General features: G+C 45.7%; 1 protein-coding gene and 1 non-coding gene across 5 annotated transcripts in view; both read left to right on the top strand.

Annotated features, from left to right (window-relative positions):
* The window catches only part of LOC110499572 (striatin), a 59977-nt gene extending 45360 nt beyond the window's left edge, over window positions 1-14617 (top strand). For 3 of the 4 annotated variants that reach the window (XM_036956444.2, XM_036956443.2, XM_090211959.1), the window contains 9 exons: window positions 194-340; window positions 6128-6264; window positions 8176-8351; window positions 10371-10540; window positions 11515-11679; window positions 11793-11933; window positions 12194-12295; window positions 12590-12676; window positions 13188-14617. In XM_036956444.2, coding sequence (XP_036812339.2) covers window positions 194-340; window positions 6128-6264; window positions 8176-8351; window positions 10371-10540; window positions 11515-11679; window positions 11793-11933; window positions 12194-12295; window positions 12590-12676; window positions 13188-13357 — 1295 coding nt within the window. In that variant the 3' untranslated portion in view covers window positions 13358-14617. Of the gene's footprint in view, window positions 1-193; window positions 341-6127; window positions 6265-8175; window positions 8352-10370; window positions 10541-11514; window positions 11680-11792; window positions 12040-12193; window positions 12296-12589; window positions 12677-13187 lie in introns of all 4 variants that reach the window. The other variant, XR_016489257.1, reaches the window with a different exon arrangement.
* A 3042-nt stretch (window positions 14618-17659) lies between these two features.
* On the top strand, window positions 17660-17731 carry trnah-gug (transfer RNA histidin (anticodon GUG)). The gene has a single exon. It is a non-coding gene; the product is annotated as a tRNA-His (tRNA).
* The last annotated feature ends 332 nt before the right edge of the window (window positions 17732-18063 follow it).

Below are 18063 nucleotides of genomic sequence, written 5' to 3'. Positions count from 1 at the left end.
AGTATTCAGGAAGTGTGTTCGGGGGAGGGGACAGGTACTACCTTTCCAAGCCAAGTTCTCTCTGCTTGTATCCCAAATGGCACCTGGTTCCCTTTCTAGTGCTCTTCTTTTCACCAGGGCACATAGGGCTGCCGTTTGGGACACAGCCTCTGTTGTGCCGACATTATATTGTCCCCTGTCTGCCCTCCCTCAGGACCTAACCGGTCTAAGCTCCAGGACATGTTGGCCAACCTGAGGGACCAGGAGGACATGAATCCCAGAGAACCCTCCTCTACTTCCCAGTCCCGCTCCAACGCACCCAGGCTCAACGACCACCACCAGGACAACAACACTGATGAAGGTACTGACCCTGTCTTTGTCCCCGTCTCTGTCCCTGTCTCTGTACTACCATATGTGACCGGCTCACATCGGTCTTATGTAGCAAAATTTGAAATGGTGTTTTTTACATTGGATAAAAGTAGAGACTCAGAGCTAGAAAAATTGTATTGTATTGTATCAAACACTACAGTTGAGGAACAATGGGAACGTAATTCTGCTTTGAAAGTTGATAAATTTGTAACTTCACTTTTGAGAAAATGGCCCTTGAATGTTTTGGTACACCTCCTGGAGAGCTCCTCTGTGTCTACACCCATTCAGCATTGTTCACACCCTCTTAAGCCTTAGCCCCACCCATCTCTTTAAGGGTTGATAAAACCGTTCTGTACTAACTTGCTAGCTACTTCCAGACATCTAAGAGAGAGAGAACAGCTCACTGAACATTACTCGCCCTAGTAGAGCTGGTTAGGCTGTTATGTTATCCAGAGTGTTGGTGACTGTAACCGTGCTGTCAGATTGTCCATTCCAAGTTCAGAGCGTTTTGCGTTGGATGCTGATGAGTTTACTGACGTTTACTGACACCGGCCATATTCAACGGGTGTAGAGCGTTTTTAAATTCAGCAGTTATTCTGCTCTCTCTGGCACATTCAGACGAGAGTGCTCTGAAATCGGAGTAGATGGCCAGACTGAATTTATGAACTCACCCGTAATGGTTACTTGCATGGTGGAGTCTTTTGTTAAGACATGTAGCTAGCTAGCTAGGTAAACAATGAACCATAATCACAACTCATGACGTTACTATCCTGCAAGAATCTGCAGGTAGCTAACCAACCAGGTTCAATGTCAGCTAGCTAACATCAGGCTATAATTAGCTAAGCAAATGACTCTGCAATACGAATAATAAGGTCATACACGCAATGTTAGCTCGCGAGCCAGCCAGCTAATGTTAGCTAGATAGCTTGCTAGGCAAACAATGAACCATAATCACAACTCATGATGTTACTGCCCTGCATGAATCTGCAGGTAGCTAACCAACCAGGTTCAATGTTAGCTAGTGTCGTGTCTTTAGTATCATTATCTCTGTTAGTATTATCATCTCTGTGATTATTATTATGTGATGAAACTAATCATGTAAATGTAATTAACTAGGAAGTCAGGGCACCAATGAAAATGTTCAGATTACATATTTATAATTTTCCTAATATAACTTTTCAGATATTTGAATATCTGATCAATTAGTCTTCTATTAATTAATTAATTATTTTTACCTTCTTCAGTCATCTGAACGTCAGAAATTGTTGGTTATCTGCACGAACTCAGCCTTTACTATAAATCAGCCATACACCAATTGCTCAATGATTTATTTCCTAACTAACTTAACAATTACAGAATATACAATACATAACATTATACAGTAAATACCGTCCCTAGTGGACCAAACAAAAACAGTTGGGCTATAACACGATAGATTCAGAGAGAAGAGACGGGGGTTTCGGGAAGGAAGACTAAGGAACATGGGTCTCTATTGGACCTGGGAAGCTATTCTCACATAAATACATATGCCACTATCGATCGCTCATTCGGAAAAGCAATGCATTGTATTTACCTAAAGCTGGTGATGTGAGGCTCGAGTTTGTCCTGTCCTTTGTGGAGTGTTCCGGGTGGTCTGAGAGGTTCATCTCACTCTGGAGATTCGTCTGAGAGGTTCATCTCACTCTGGAGATTCGTCTGAGAGGTTCATCTCACTCTGGAGATTCGTCTGAGAGGTTCATCTCACTCTGGAGATTCGTCTGAGAGGTTCATCTCACTCTGGAGATTTGTCTGAGAGGTCCATCTCACTCTGGAGATTCGTCTGAGAGGTTCATCTCACTCTGGAGATTCGTCTGAGAGGTTCATCTCACTCTGGAGATTCATCTGAGAGGTTCATCTCACGTTGGAGAGTCGTCTGAGAGGTTCATCTCACGCTGGAGAGTCGTCTGAGAGGTTCATCTCACGCTGGAGAGTCGTCTGAGAGGTTCATCTCACGCTGGAGAGTCGTCTGAGAGGTTCATCTCACGCTGGAGAGTCGTCTGAGAGGTTCATCTCACTCTGGAGAGTCGTCTGAGAGGTTCATCTCACTCTGGATATTCGTCTGAGAGGTTCATCTCACTCTGGAGAGTCGTCTGAGAGGTTCATCTCACTCTGGAGAGTCGTCTGAGAGGTTCATCTCACTCTGGAGAGTCGTCTGAGAGGTTCATCTCACTCTGGAGAGTGGTTTGAGAGGTTCATCTCACTCTGGAGAGTGGTCTGAGAGGTTCATCTCACTCTGGAGAGTCGTCCACGTCCGGCAGTGTTGTCGTACTATATTTACTACCTTTCCAGCTGCAGTCTGTTAGGCTGTCATAGGACTCACTTCTTCTTGAGTCATCAGTTAGTTCAGAGTTCATACCATTTCACATGTAGAGCTCTCTCTCTGTCCCTTTCTCTCTCTCGTTATATGGTGCATTCAGAAACTATTCAGACCCCTTGGCTCCCACGTTTCCTGGCCTGTGTGGTTGATATTAGAATTAGCCCTTTTAAACGTGAGCACTTGAGTGGCTTTTCGTTATGTAGAGTGGCTATTCAACTATTCCCCAACCACAGCTCACGCTGGGGTTGGCTTAGTCTGACATGAATTGGGTCACCGGGGCTCTTATAAAAATGTAGAAAAGGGGTTGGTTCATCATTTCCAACCAATGCGTATTCACGTGGGCGTGGCCACTGAGTGAGCATATTTTACTTATGAAAACGATTCTTTCATTTAGAAGGTTAACATCACATTACATAATTTCGCAAATAGTTTCATCTTTACTCATTAAATGCAAACCAAACAAATTAGATGGAAACCTCATAACTGAGCCACCTGTATAAACAGAGTTAGGGTAATGTGGCTGTATTGTCTTTCATGTAGTCACAAACATGAAACAAAATGGACCGGGTCATGGCTTCTCCACCGACCGTTTACACATTCTCCAGAATAGGAATATTGTTCAGTTCTCAAATTCTGGGATGGAGTAGAATTGGAGAATCTCTTTGTCTTACTGTGAAAATCTCTCTCCATACTGCGTGGCCAGGGAGAGTCTCTTTATAGAATTTATGACGTGGGGTTAAGATGTAAAACTGTCCCCCCTCCCCTCCTAACAGGATGTGGGGGGTTGTTAAACATATCTGCTAGCCAATTCGCTGGAAGGGCTAGCGTCATGACACTAGCTAACATTAGGCTATAGCTAGCCAAGCAAATGGCTCTTTCTGTCAAAATTAGAAACATGTAATATCTGAAAATATAGCTCGCTAGACTATCTTACCCTTATACATCATTCATGGTTGGACGCGTCTCCTGTTGCCATTGTTGCCCTTAGTTTGAAGATGTAATCCGAAGACCTATGTTTTCTCCACCTCTTTAGCGATCAGACTCTAATTCCACTGATTTAAAAACTCGGTCCTCCAGAAAGTGGAGAGCAACACTTATACAGTTTTAATACACTGTAAAAAAATATATATATATATATGAAGCCGAGTTCGAACAGGATTACCTACACATACTGACCAACTCAAATAGACAGAAGCACGCTATATGGCAGACCAATCCAAACTCATCTCTTGGCATGTCCAGCCCACTCATTATCTCAGCCAATCATGGATAGTGAGAAAGCAGCTGTATTTTTCTGTGGCTAAACCAACTAGGCCCCTTATTTAACCATTGTATTCGTATTTACAGACGGCATAGATGGTTGTTATTAAGGCACATGAAAGTTCACATGTTCCAGAAGACATTTCTGCCCTCAAAAAAAAAGTTTATGTTCCAACGTCTCTCCTGTAGTGGACCCGCGTCATACGCCTAGTTTCCTGAAACAGGTCACAAATTTTCCCAGTGCACATCTTTAATTTTGACAGATACTGCTCCTCTGTCCTTGCCTTTGTTGGACCACTTGTCTAAACTAGGTGTTAGACCCAGGGCTAGTCTAAACTAGGTGTTGGACCCAGGGCTAGTCTAAACTAGGTGTTGGACCCAGGACTAGTCTAAACTAGGTGTTGGACCCAGGGCTAGTCTAAACGAGGTGTTGGACCCAGGGCTAGTCTAAACGAGGTGTTGGACCCAGGGCTAGTCTAAACGAGGTGTTGAACCCAGGGCTAGTCTAAACTAGGTGTTGGACCCAGGGCTAGTATAAACTAGGTGTTGGACCCAGGGCTAGTCTAAACTAGGTGTTGGACCCAGGGCTAGTCTAAACTAGGTGTTGGACCCAGGGCTAGTCTAAACTAGGTGTTGGACGCAGGGCTAGTCTAAACTAGGTGTTGGACCCAGGGCTAGTCTACACTAGGTGTTGGACCCAGGGCTACTCTAAACTAGGTGTTGGACCACTAGTCTAAACGAGGTGTTGGACCCAGGGCTAGTCTAAACTAGGTGTTGGACCCAGGGCTAGTATAAACTAGGTGTTGGACCCAGGGCTAGTATAAACTAGGTGTTGGACCCAGGGCTAGTCTAAACTAGGTGTTGGACCCAGGGCTAGTATAAACTAGGTGTTGGACCCAGGGCTAGTATAAACTAGGTGTTGGACCCAGGGCTAGTCTAGACTAGGTGTTGGACCCAGAGCTAGTCTAAACTAGGTGTTGGACCCAGGGCTAGTCTAAACTAGGTGTTGGACCCAGGGCTAGTATAAACTAGGTGTTGGACCCAGGGCTAGTCTAAACTAGGTGTTGGACCCAGGGCTAGTCTAAACTAGGTGCTGGACCCAGGGCTAGTCTAGACTAGGTGTTGGACCCAGAGCTAGTCTAAACTAGGTGTTGGACCCAGGGCTAGTCTAAACTAGGTGTTGGACCCAGGGCTAGTCTAAACTAGGTGTTGGACCCAGGGCTAGTCTAAACTAGGTGTTGGACGCAGGGCTAGTCTAAACTAGGTGTTGGACCCAGGGCTAGTCTACACTAGGTGTTGGACCCAGGGCTAGTCTAAACTAGGTGTTGGACCACTAGTCTAAACGAGGTGTTGGACCCAGGGCTAGTCTAAACTAGGTGTTGGACCCAGGGCTAGTCTAAACTAGGTGTTGGACCCAGGGCTAGTCTAAACTAGGTGTTGGACCCAGGGCTAGTCTAAACTAGGTGTTGGACCCAGGGCTAGTATAAACTAGGTGTTGGACCCAGGGCTAGTATAAACTAGGTGTTGGACCCAGGGCTAGTATAAACTAGGTGTTGGACCCAGGGCTAGTCTAAACTAGGTGTTAGACCCAGGGCTAGTCTAAACTAGGTGCTGGACCCAGGGCTAGTCTAGACTAGGTGTTGGACCCAGAGCTAGTCTAAACTAGGTGTTGGACCCAGGGCTAGTCTAAACTAGGTGTTGGACCCAGGGCTAGTATAAACTAGGTGTTGGACCCAGGGCTAGTCTAAACTAGGTGTTGGACCCAGGGCTAGTCTAAACTAGGTGCTGGACCCAGGGCTAGTCTAGACTAGGTGTTGGACCCAGAGCTAGTCTAAACTAGGTGTTGGACCCAGGGCTAGTCTAAACTAGGTGTTGGACCCAGGGCTAGTCTAAACTAGGTGTTGGACCCAGGGCTAGTCTAAACTAGGTGTTGGACCCAGGGCTAGTCTAAACTAGGTGTTGGACCCAGAGCTAGTCTAAACTAGGTGTTGGACCCAGAGCTAGTCTAAACTAGGTGTTGGACCCAGGGCTAGTCTAAACTAGGTGTTGGACCCAGGGCTAGGGCTGTTAGATGGAACCATGTATTTGCTCAGTGTTAACATCTTGAGTGTCCTGCAGGTTATTGGTTGATTGATTAATTGACTGTCTCCATTTCTCTTCCAGTGGAGGTGTTGACGGTCCCTCCTTCCTCCGGGAAGGCCTTTATCCTGGGTCCTGATGTGAACATGGAGGCTGAACTGGGCCTGGGAGAGCTAGCTGGTCTTACTGTATCTAATGAGGCTGATAGTCTGACCTATGATGTAAGTATCCATATACCTCTATGGGAGGAGGAAGACTGCAGAGGGAGAACTGGCTGGATTCAGCATAGCTAATGAGGCTGTTAGTCTGGCCTACGACATGAGTCGAATCTCTTAGGTACCCGGAATACAATCTGCACTCTCCACTAGCCAAGAACATGATCTGTGTGCTTTACATTACCGATGTCTGTCCACTCAATACCTTCCTCAATGAATATGCTTTCAGGTTAGGGTTAGTATTATAGTGCTCTCACAGTACTGTTGCTGTCCTGGGGGATGTACAGCCCTGCTGCTGTCCTGGGGGATGTACAGCCCTGTTGCTGTCCTGGGGGATGTACAGTACTACAGCCCTGTTGCTGTCCTGGGGGATGTACAGTACTACAGCCCTGTTGCTGTCCTGGGGGATGTACAGTACTACAGCCCTGTTGCTGTCCTGGGGGATGTACAGTACTACAGCCCTGTTGCTGTCCTGGGGGATGTACAGTACTACAGCCCTGTTGCTGTCCTGGGGGATGTACAGTACTACAGCCCTGTTGCTGTCCTGGGAGATGTACAGTACTACAGCCCTGTTGCTGTCCTGGGGGATGTACAGTACTACAGCCCTGTTGCTGTCCTGGGGGATGTACAGCCCTGCTGCTGTCCTGGGGGATGTACAGTACTACAGCCCTGTTGCTGTCCTGGGGGATGTACAGTACTACAGCCCTGTTGCTGTCCTGGGGGATGTACAGTACTACAGCCCTGTTGCTGTCCTGGGGGATGTACAGCCCTGCTGCTGTCCTGGGGGATGTACAGCCCTGTTGCTGTCCTGGGGGATGTACAGTACTACAGCCCTGTTGCTGTCCTGGGGGATGTACAGTACTACAGCCCTGTTGCTGTCCTGGGGGATGTACAGTACTACAGCCCTGTTGCTGTCCTGGGGGATGTACAGTACTACAGCCCTGTTGCTGTCCTGGGGGATGTACAGTACTACAGCCCTGTTGCTGTCCTGGGGGATGTACAGTACTACAGCCCTGTTGCTGTCCTGGGGGATGTACAGTACTACAGCCCTGTTGCTGTCCTGGGGGATGTACAGTACTACAGCCCTGTTGCTGTCCTGGGGGATGTACAGCCCTGCTGCTGTCCTGGGGGATGTACAGTACTACAGCCCTGTTGCTGTCCTGGGGGATGTACAGTACTACAGCCCTGTTGCTGTCCTGGGGGATGTACAGTACTACAGCCCTGTTGCTGTCCTGGGGGATGTACAGCCCTGCTGCTGTCCTGGGGGATGTACAGTACTACAGCCCTGTTGCTGTCCTGGGGGATGTACAGTACTACAGCCCTGTTGCTGTCCTGGGGGATGTACAGTACTACAGCCCTGTTGCTGTCCTGGGGGATGTACAGTACTACAGCCCTGTTGCTGTCCTGGGGGATGTACAGTACTACAGCCCTGTTGCTGTCCTGGGGGATGTACAGTACTACAGCCCTGTTGCTGTCCTGGGGGATGTACAGTACTACAGCCCTGTTGCTGTCCTGGGGGATGTACAGTACTACAGCCCTGTTGCTGTCCTGGGGGATGTACAGCCCTGCTGCTGTCCTGGGGGATGTACAGTACTACAGCCCTGTTGCTGTCCTGGGGGATGTACAGTACTACAGCCCTGTTGCTGTCCTGGGGGATGTACAGTACTACAGCCCTGCTGCTGTCCTGGGGGATGTACAGCCCTGTTGCTGTCCTGGGGGATGTACAGTACTACAGCCCTGTTGCTGTCCTGGGGGATGTACAGTACTACAGCCCTGCTGCTGTCCTGGGGGATGTACAGTACTACAGCCCTGTTGCTGTCCTGGGGGATGTACAGCCCTGCTGCTGTCCTGGGGGATGCAAAGGATTGCAGTTTACTTAGACTTTATCTACCCATAATCCATGGTGTTTCCCCTCAGATGTCCAACAACAAGGATGCCCTGAGGAGGACGTGGAACCCTAAGTTTACCCTGCGGAGCCACTTTGACGGGATCCGAGGTCTGGCGTTCCACCCCGTAGAAGCGGTTCTAGTCACCGCCTCAGAGGACCACACGCTGAAGATGTGGAACCTGCAGAAGACTTCCCCCACCAAGAAGTAAGACTGACCCTCCCTGTCTAATAGTACTTCAATGTTAACCTCCCTGTCTAATAGTACTATAATGTTAACCTCCCTGTCTAATAGTACTATAATGTTAACCTCCCTGTCTAATAGTACTATAATGTTAACCTCCCTGTCTAATAGTACTATAATGTTAACCTCCCTGTCTAATAGTACTATAATGTTAACCTCCCTGTCTAATAGTACTATAATGTTAACCTCCCTGTCTAATAGTACTATAATGTTAACCTCCCTGTCTAATAGTACTATAATGTTAACCTCCCTGTCTAATAGTACTATAATGTTAACCTCCCTGTCTAATAGTACTATAATGTTAACCTCCCTGTCTAATAGTACTATAATGTTAACCTCCCTGTCTAATAGTACTATAATGTTAACCTCCCTGTCTAATAGTACTATAATGTTAACCTCCCTGTCTAATAGTACTTCAATGTTAACCTCCCTGTCTAATAGTACTGTAATGTTAACCTCCCTGTCTAATAGTACTGTAATGTTAACCTCCCTGTCTAATAGTACTATAATGTTAACCTCCCTGTCTAATAGTACTATAATGTTAACCTCCCTGTCTAATAGTACTATAATGTTAACCTCCCTGTCTAATAGTACTATAATGTTAACCTCCCTGTCTAATAGTACTATAATGTTAACCTCCCTGTCTAATAGTACTATAATGTTAACCTCCCAGTCTAATAGTACTATAATGTTAACCTCCCAGTCTAATAGTACTATAATGTTAACCTCCCTGTCTAATAGTACTGTAATGTTAACCTCCCTGTCTAATAGTACTATAATGTTAACCTCCCTGTCTAATAGTACTATAATGTTAACCTCCCTGTCTAATAGTACTATAATGTTAACCTCCCTGTCTAATAGTACTGTAATGTTAACCTCCCTGTCTAATAGTACTATAATGTTAACCTCCCTGTCTAATAGTACTATAATGTTAACCTCCCTGTCTAATAGTACTATAATGTTAACCTCCCTGTCTAATAGTACTATAATGTTAATCTCCCTGTCTAATAGTACTATAATGTTAACCTCCCTGTCTAATAGTACTATAATGTTAACCTCCTAGTCTAATAGTACTATAATGTTAACCTCCCTGTCTAATAGTACTATAATGTTAACCTCCCTGTCTAATAGTACTATAATGTTAACCTCCCTGTCTAATAGTACTATAATGTTAACCTCCCTGTCTAATAGTACTATAATGTTAACCTCCCTGTCTAATAGTACTATAATGTTAACCTCCCTGTCTAATAGTACTATAATGTTAACCTCCTAGTCTAATAGTACTATAATGTTAACCTCCCTGTCTAATAGTACTATAATGTTAACCTCCCTGTCTAATAGTACTATAATGTTAACCTCCCTGTCTAATAGTACTATAATGTTAACCTCCCTGTCTAATAGTACTATAATGTTAACCTCCCTGTCTAATAGTACTATAATGTTAACCTCCCTGTCTAATAGTACTATAATGTTAACCTCCCTGTCTAATAGTACTATAATGTTAACCTCCCTGTCTAATAGTACTATAATGTTAACCTCCCTGTCTAATAGTACTATAATGTTAACCTCCCTGTCTAATAGTACTATAATGTTAACCTCCCTGTCTAATAGTACTATAATGTTAACCTCCCTGTCTAATAGTACTATAATGTTAACCTCCCTGTCTAATAGTACTATAATGTTAACCTCCCTGTCTAATAGTACTATAATGTTAACCTCCCTGTCTAATAGTACTATAATGTATACTCCCTGTCTAATAGTACTATAATGTTAACCCTAACCAAATCAGTGTCTACTTCACTAAAGACATTGAGACATTGCTCTCACCAGGGGAGAGTTGGAATTTCAGTTTCCTTCCTGAATTTACTGAATGGTAAAGGAATTGACTCCGAACATGGTGAGACCAATGTCTCTCACAAGATATCTATGTTACCTTTTATACAGTCCAGATTGTGTAGAAAGTGTTTAAGTCTTTATCTCCAGGAATGCCTCTGTAGATGTGGAACCCATGCACACGTTCAGGGCCCACCAGGGTGCAGTGCTGTGTGTTGTGATGAGCAGTACAGGAGAGCAGTGTTTCAGTGGAGGGCTGGACGGCACCATTCAGAGCTGGAACACTCCGAACCCTAACCTAGACCCATACGATTCATACGGTAAGAACGGAGGGCTGGCTGCCTGTATCTCTCTCTCTCTCTCTCTGTTATCTCTCTCTCTCTGTTATCTCTCTCTCTCTGTTATCTCTCTCTCTCTCTGTTCTCTCTGTTATCTCTCTCTCTCTGTTATCTCTCTCTCTCTGTTATCTCTCTCTCTGTTATCTCTCTCTCTGTTCTCTCTGTTCTCTCTCTCTGTTCTCTCTCTCTCTGTTATCTCTCTCTCTGTTCTCTCTGTTCTTTCTCTCTGTTCTCTCTCTCTCTGTTCTCTCTCTCTCTCTGTTCCCTCTCTCTGTTCTCTCTCTCTGTTCTCTCTCTCTCTGTTCTCTCTCTCTCTCTCTCTGTTATCTCTCTCTCTGTTCTCTCTCTCTGTTCTCTCTCTCTCTCTGTTATCTCTCTCTCTGTTCTCTCTCTCTCTCTGTTATCTCTCTCTCTCTCTCTCTGTTCTCTCTGTTCTTTCTCTCTGTTCTCTCTCTCTGTTCTCTCTCTCTCTCATCTCTCTCACTCTGTCTATCTCTCTGTTCTCTCTCTCTCTCTCTCTGTTTTCTCTCTCTCTCTCTGTTCTCTCTCTCTCTCTCTCTCTCTGTTATCTCTCTCTCTCTGTTCTCTCTGTTCTTTCTCTCTGTTATCTCTCTCTCTGTTCTCTCTGTTCTTTCTCTCTGTTCTCTCTCTCTGTTCTCTCTCTCTCTGTTATCTCTCTCTCTGTTCTCTCTGTTCTTTCTCTCTGTTCTCTCTCTCTGTTCTCTCTCTCTCTCTGTTCTCTCTCTCTCTCTCTCTCTCTGTTCTCTCTCTCTGTTCTCTCTCTCTGTGTTCTCTCTCTCTGTTCTCTCTCTCTCTCTGTTATCTCTCTCTCTGTTCTCTCTAGCTGTGCTCTGTCTGTGTCTCTGTCTTTGTGTGTGTGTGTGTGTGTCTGTCTGTCTGTCTGTCTGTCTCTCTGTCTGTCTGTAACATGTCCTCCTCCTCCCTGTGTGTAATAGAGCCGTCTGTCCTGCGTGGGGCGCTGTGTGGTCATACTGACTCGGTGTGGGGTCTGGTGTACAGTGGTGTTTATCAGAGACTCCTGTCTTGCTCTGGAGACGGCACCGTCAGGCTGTGGGACGCCTCCGATACCAAGCCTGCCCTGGTCACCTTCCGCAGTAAAGGTACTCTTCATTCTCATTCATGTCAACAGGATCCTACGCTGATTCATTTGTGTTGTATGTTTATCATATTCAAATTCTGTGGTGAAATCAACAACTATGGTTCGCTGCTTCAGAGTTTGGCGTGCCCTCGTCAGTGGACGTGGTCTCCAGTGACCCCGCCCACATGGTGACATCTTTCACCAGCGGTCAGATCGGCCTGTTCAACATGGAGACACAGCAACTGGTGCTCAGCCTGGAGTCTGCTGCGGAGACGGGTAGGTCTGGAGGGAGGGAGGGAGGGAGGGGGGGATGGTCAGATCGGCCTGTTCAACATGGAGACACAGCAACTGGTGCTCAGCCTAGAGTCTGCTGCGGAGACGGGTAGGGAGGGAGGGAGTTTGGGAAGCCTCCAGACCTTTTTGTTAAAAAGTAAAGGAAGCTATTTGAAGCCAGTTTTGGAAGCCTTGGTATATTATTAATGTACATGGTCCTTGGAGCCAGATGTGACCTAACAAGCTCTCTCTCCTCTCCCCAGGTACCCCCTGTCAGATCAACAAGGTGCTGAGTCACCCCACCCTCCCCATCACCATCACCGCTGAGGAGGACAAACACATCAAGTTCTACGACAACAACACGGGTAACAGCCATTTTGCTGGTCTACATATAAACTTTCTATGAGTTTTTCACTCCAACAGTGTCTTCCTCACAAAACTAAATGTCTTCATGGTCCTCCATTAATCTGAAAGTATGTGGAATCTCGCGGTCCTCCAGGTTTTACCTCAACCTGACCATTTGGTTTCTCATGGCAGTTTATTTTATAGATGTTTTTAAAAGCGGAATGAATTCACATTTTAATTACAGCTCTCTCAGAAAGCTTAACCTTCACACAGAAAGCTTAACCTAACAAATGTTGTCCATTTGAACTCTTCAGGGAAGCTGGTCCACTCGATGGTGGCCCACCTGGATGCTGTTACCAGTCTAGCTGTCGACCCCAATGGTCTCTATCTGATGTCTGGCAGTAAGTAGCTAACTCTCCATAACAATGATTTCTAACATACTCAGCTAGATATATACCTTGTCATTCTGCATGTGATGATATGACAGACTTTATTAAACAGGAGAGGGCCTAGACTTGAGCCCTGGGGGACACCAGAGCTGTACACTTTATAAAACAGGAGAGGGCACAGAACTGAGCCCTGGGGGACACCAGAGTTGTACACTTTATAAAACAGGAGAGGGCACAGAACTGAGCCCTGGGGGACACCAGAACAGGAGATGGTCTAGACCTGAGCCCTGGGGGACACCAGAGCTGTACACTTTATAAAACAGGAGAGGGCCCAGAACTGAGCCCTGGGGGACACCAGACCAGGAGATGGTCTAGACCTGAGCCCTGGGGGACACCAGAGCTGTATACTTTATATGAACTGCCTTGTCGCCCATCTACTGTTCATTTTCCTCTAACTTCTTCCTGCTCTCCTCCTCTTTGATCATTTCCCCCTCCCTAATCCCTTTCTCTTCTCCTCCCTCAGGTCATGACTGTTCTATTCGTCTGTGGAACCTAGAGACTAAGACGTGTGTCCAGGAGTTTACAGCTCACAGGAAGAAGAATGATGAGTCTATCCATGACGTGGCCTTCCACCCCTCTAAGGCCTACATCGCCTCCGCCGGGGCAGACGCTCTTGCCAAGGTGTTCGTATGACGAGGACCAATCACAGTCCACTGACACAGCTTCCTAGCTCCAGGGACCAATAGATGTGGGCGTGTGGGGTGCTACGCAGACTTTACCTCACACATATCCCCTCTCACGCTACTGGTTCCCTGTTTTGACTGGTGGATGGTGCAGCCAATAGCCTCTACTAAGCCCTAGACTAGGCCCTCCTCCAGAGGGAGAGGGTCAGGGCTGTGGTTGACTGGGAGGTCTGTTAGGAGAACTGCTATTGGGCACAAGGCTTCCTCCTCCCTCTATAATCCAGGCATGCCCCTGGGTGTGACCGGCCACAGAGACCCTCCTCCTGCATCCAATGAACACCCACAAAGACTGACTATGGTTCAGACTAATCTTATGGTCTGTCTGCAGCTAGCGAGGGGGTTGAAGATAGACTGACAGGTGTTTTATAGTGTAGACTCACTGGAGAATTGGGAGCACCATGCCCTAACCCCCTAACCCTACCCCCTCCCCCTAACCCTACCCCCTCCCCATGTCAACAAGCCCATTAACCAGAACCCCAGGCCTCTCATTTTACCAGAACCCCGGGCCTCTCCTTTCCCCAGAACCCCGGGCCTCTCCTTTCCCCAGAACCCCGGGCCTCTCCTTTCCCCAGAACCCCGGGCCTCTCCTTTCCCCGGAACCCCGGGCCTCTCCTTTCCCCAGAACCCCGGCCTCTCCTTTCCCCAGAACCCCAGGCCTCTCATTTCCCCAGAACCCCAGGCCTCTCATTTCCCCAGAACCCCAGGCCTCTCATTTCCCCAGAACCACAAGCCTCTCATTTCCCCAGAACCCCAGGCCTCTCATTTCCCCAGAACCCCAGGCCTCTCATTTCCCCAGAACCCCAGGCCTCTCATTTCCCCAATCTCTAGGCTCAGGCTTCTCCCATTTAGACCCCTGTCTGCTCCCTGGTCCCTCCTCTCCTTCTCCTCCAAGTCAGGTTCAGAGTTGTGTTGTGATGGAGATATGGGGTACTTACTGAAGACTGGCTGTGGCGTCTCACTATTCTTTTCTGCTTCTACTCTGCCTGCCTCCAGCCAGCCTTTCTCTCTCTCTCTGCTTTCCTTTTAAGAACACTTATTGACAAATGTGCCTTTGCTTTAAAAAGGTCTTGAAACAGAAGTTCTTTAACAGAACTGTTTTTTTGAGGGAGGTGGAGTTAATGAGGAAAGGTTTTCACGATGGTGTCCGTTTTTACAAAAACATTGGGTGTAAAATTGCAAATACCTATAATAAATATATATTAAGTCTTAACTTACTGTGTTGATGTTTGAGTGTTAGTTTTTTAAATAGCATGAGTGGAAATGAGCCTTGTCCCAGATCTTTGTGCTGTTTTGCTATTGACTATATAGGAGTTGGTAAGGCAGCATAAACAGATCTGGGACCAGGCTAGAGGGGAATCACTTCTTCAAAGCCAATCTGGCAGAGTGAAACAGACCAAGTAAATGTTTCCTGTTTGTTTGAAAAATTCCTAGTTATAATTGTACACTGCAAATTAGTCATGTTTAGTCATGTTTCCAAAGTAAATCTGGTTCTACAACATGAGGTTCAGTCTGCAGTACCAGGTCTGTGTTTACAATACAGCCTCTACAACATGAGGTTCAGTCTGCAGTAACAGGTCTGTGTTTACAATACAGCCTCTACAACATGAGGTTCAGTCTGCAGTAACAGGTCTGTGTTTACAATACAGCCTCTACAACATGAGGTTCAGTCTGCAGTAACAGGTCTGTGTTTACAATACAGCCTCTACAACATGAGGTTCAGTCTGCAGTAACAGGTCTGTGTTTACAATACAGCCTCTAGAACATGAGGTTCAGTCTGCAGTAACAGACTGTGTTTACAATACAGCCTCTACAACATGAGGTTCAGTCTGCAGTAACAGACTGCGTGTGTGTTCATGCAGTGCAGACTGTGTGTGTGTTCAGCCTGGAGTCTGCTGCGGAGACGGGTAGGTATGGATGGATGGAGGGAGGGAGGGAGGGAGGGAGGGAGGGGAGGGGAGGGGAGGGGAGGGAGGGTACTCTTGGACTGTGTGTTCATGCAGTGCAGACTGTGTGTTCATGCAGTGCAGACTGTGTGTGTGTTCATGCAGTGCAGACTGTGTGTTCATGCAGTGCAGACTGTGTGTGTTCATGCAGTGCAGACTGTGTGTTCATGCAGTGCAGACTGTGTGTGTTCATGCAGTGCAGACTGTGTGTTCATGCAGTGCAGACTGTGTGTGTTCATGCAGAACTGTGGTGGCACAGCCATCTAAGTGGCACAGCCATCTAAGGCACTGCATCTCCGTGCTAGAGGTGTCACTGCAGACCCTGGTTCGATCCTGGGCTTTATCACAACTGGCCGTGATTGGAAGTCCCAGACGGCGGAGCACAATTGGCCCAGCGTCATCTGGGTTAGCGGAGGCTGTAACTTAACAAAATGTGGAAAAAGTCAAGAGGTCTGAATACTTTTAAGAATGCCATTATTGCATGAAACTTCGTTCCATCTCATATTTCTCATATTAACAGCAAACCTGGTTTCAAGAAACAGATATAGCAACACCTCAGGGCACAACTCTCCCCTACTTGACCGAGATAGTGTTTGTGTATGTATTGATATGTAGGCTACGTGTGCCTTTAAACAACATGTATGTAGTTCTGTTCTTAATGTTCTGTATTATGTTTTATGTTCTGTGTGGACCCCAGGAAGAGTAGCTGCTGCTTTTGCAACAGCTAGGTGGGATGCACTAATCAATAACAATATAATACTAAAAATAACAAGGTAGAACAAAAAACATGAGCTATAAAAACAAGAACTAAGAAGAACACGATAAGGTAAGTAAGAATACTATATTGTGTGTGTGAGAGAGAGAGTGTGTTTTTAGGGAAATATTAGCCTCTGCCACAGGCTTTCACCTCAACGTGAATGAAGCCTTGAGCCGAGGTTAGGGAACTATTAGCCCATGTTATAGACATTGATGTTACTGTTATAATAACTCTACAAGTTACTAACTGTCTACATGATGGTGAACTTGTGGGACTAGGGAAATATAAGCTGACGTGCTTCTACATTACTCTTCCCCTCCAGAAGATGGAGGATACCGAGAGGTCCAACGCAGAGCTCTCTAAACAGAAGGTAGATCTTCAGTCTCTCCCAACACAGGTATATCTGGACCAGACTGTGGTGCTCTCTGTGCCAAAGAAAGGTGGGCTACAATATCAATCAAATCTATTTTATAAAGCCCTTTTTATATCAAAGTACTTTACAGAAACCCAGCCTAAAACCCCAAAGAGCAAGCAATGCAGAGGCAGAAGCACAGTGGCTGGGAAAAACTCCCTAGAAAGGCAGGAATCTAAGAAGAAACCTAGAGAGGAACCAGGCTCCAATACATGTCCTTTCCCAGTCTCACATCAGCCTGTGTTGTGTTGTGAAGCTGGGCACTGAAACAAAGAATAGTTATTCCCACATTGATGAAATCCCTATTTTATTGGTTTTATTTGATGACTGATTTGTATTAATCCTAGTTTTTATTTTCCAGGACTCATCATCCCATTGTGTTTCTAGCTGCACATCTCCTCCAAAACAAGTCTCAATATGAGGACTGCATCTAACGCCTCTGATGAAACTACACTGGTGGACCTATAATATATACCACTATATAAAGTGTAGGTGTACCAGCTGGTGTGTACTGATTCCCTGTTATTTTATATGATACATTTTTGTTGAAAAAAAAAATAAAAATGTTTCCGTAATTGACTACATGTTATGGAGTGTTTCTTCAGCCATATAAACACATTAAACTTGACATGCCTTATATCAAAAGTCTGATATTTTGAGCGACATTCTGTATTCTTAAAAAAACACGTATCACAATCATTATAATGAAAACTTCAATAAAGCAACTACCAGCTAAATCATTGTTAGTGAGACAATACACTCGCATCATGTGCTATGTGATGCCTATAATACACCAAATACATGGTTTTATTTCCATTGTACAGTTTTCATATTGTTTTTTTTAAGTACGTAGTTGACAGTTGTGTGAATACCTGTCGGGTTCATGTTGTTAGTGTTGCTAACTATGGTAACTTTACATAAACCGCCGCTGCAACCATAGTAACAGACATTACCAGTCCTAAATACACTCTGTGGATTATTCCATGTGGCCTGGTTTCGTTTATTAGTCCAGAAGAAGTCCCCGTATTGGGCAAAATCAGCCCTGTACCATGTGTTAATATCAGCATGAGCAATGTCTTGATCTTTCGATGAACACTATTCGGGGAATATCTCCTGGGTGAGTTTAAGCCCTGGTAGCTCGCCGTGATCGTATAGTGGTTAGTACTCTGCGTTGTGGCCGCAGCAACCCCGGTTCGAATCCGGGTCACGGCATTGCGATACACAATGTCACGGCAAAAGGGTTATTTTTTTTAGAAAATGTGTTCTAAACGTAATAACTATGCTTTGTAATCATATCTATTCCAGTTTTTCATGGGGGAAATCAGGAAATATAGAATATATGCGTGAACTGAGTCAAACAGAGCACTACCCATAGACATCTATGGCATTTCACCCACTCTTTCTACACGCCTACAAAACATTTTAACCAATCGTTTCTCTATATTCTCCTCGAGCAGCCAATCCACGCAGGTTTACGTCATTTTAAGAAAATGTTTGCGACCATCGGGAATCAAGGAATCGATTCATACATGCTTGTCGGGAAT

Source organism: Oncorhynchus mykiss, chromosome 20, assembly GCF_057628025.1.
Source record: "Oncorhynchus mykiss isolate SJ-2025 chromosome 20, ASM5762802v1, whole genome shotgun sequence".
Taxonomy (NCBI): Eukaryota; Metazoa; Chordata; class Actinopteri; order Salmoniformes; family Salmonidae; genus Oncorhynchus; species Oncorhynchus mykiss.
Note: the sequence above shows the minus strand (reverse complement) of the source record. Positions and strands in the feature narration are given on the sequence as shown.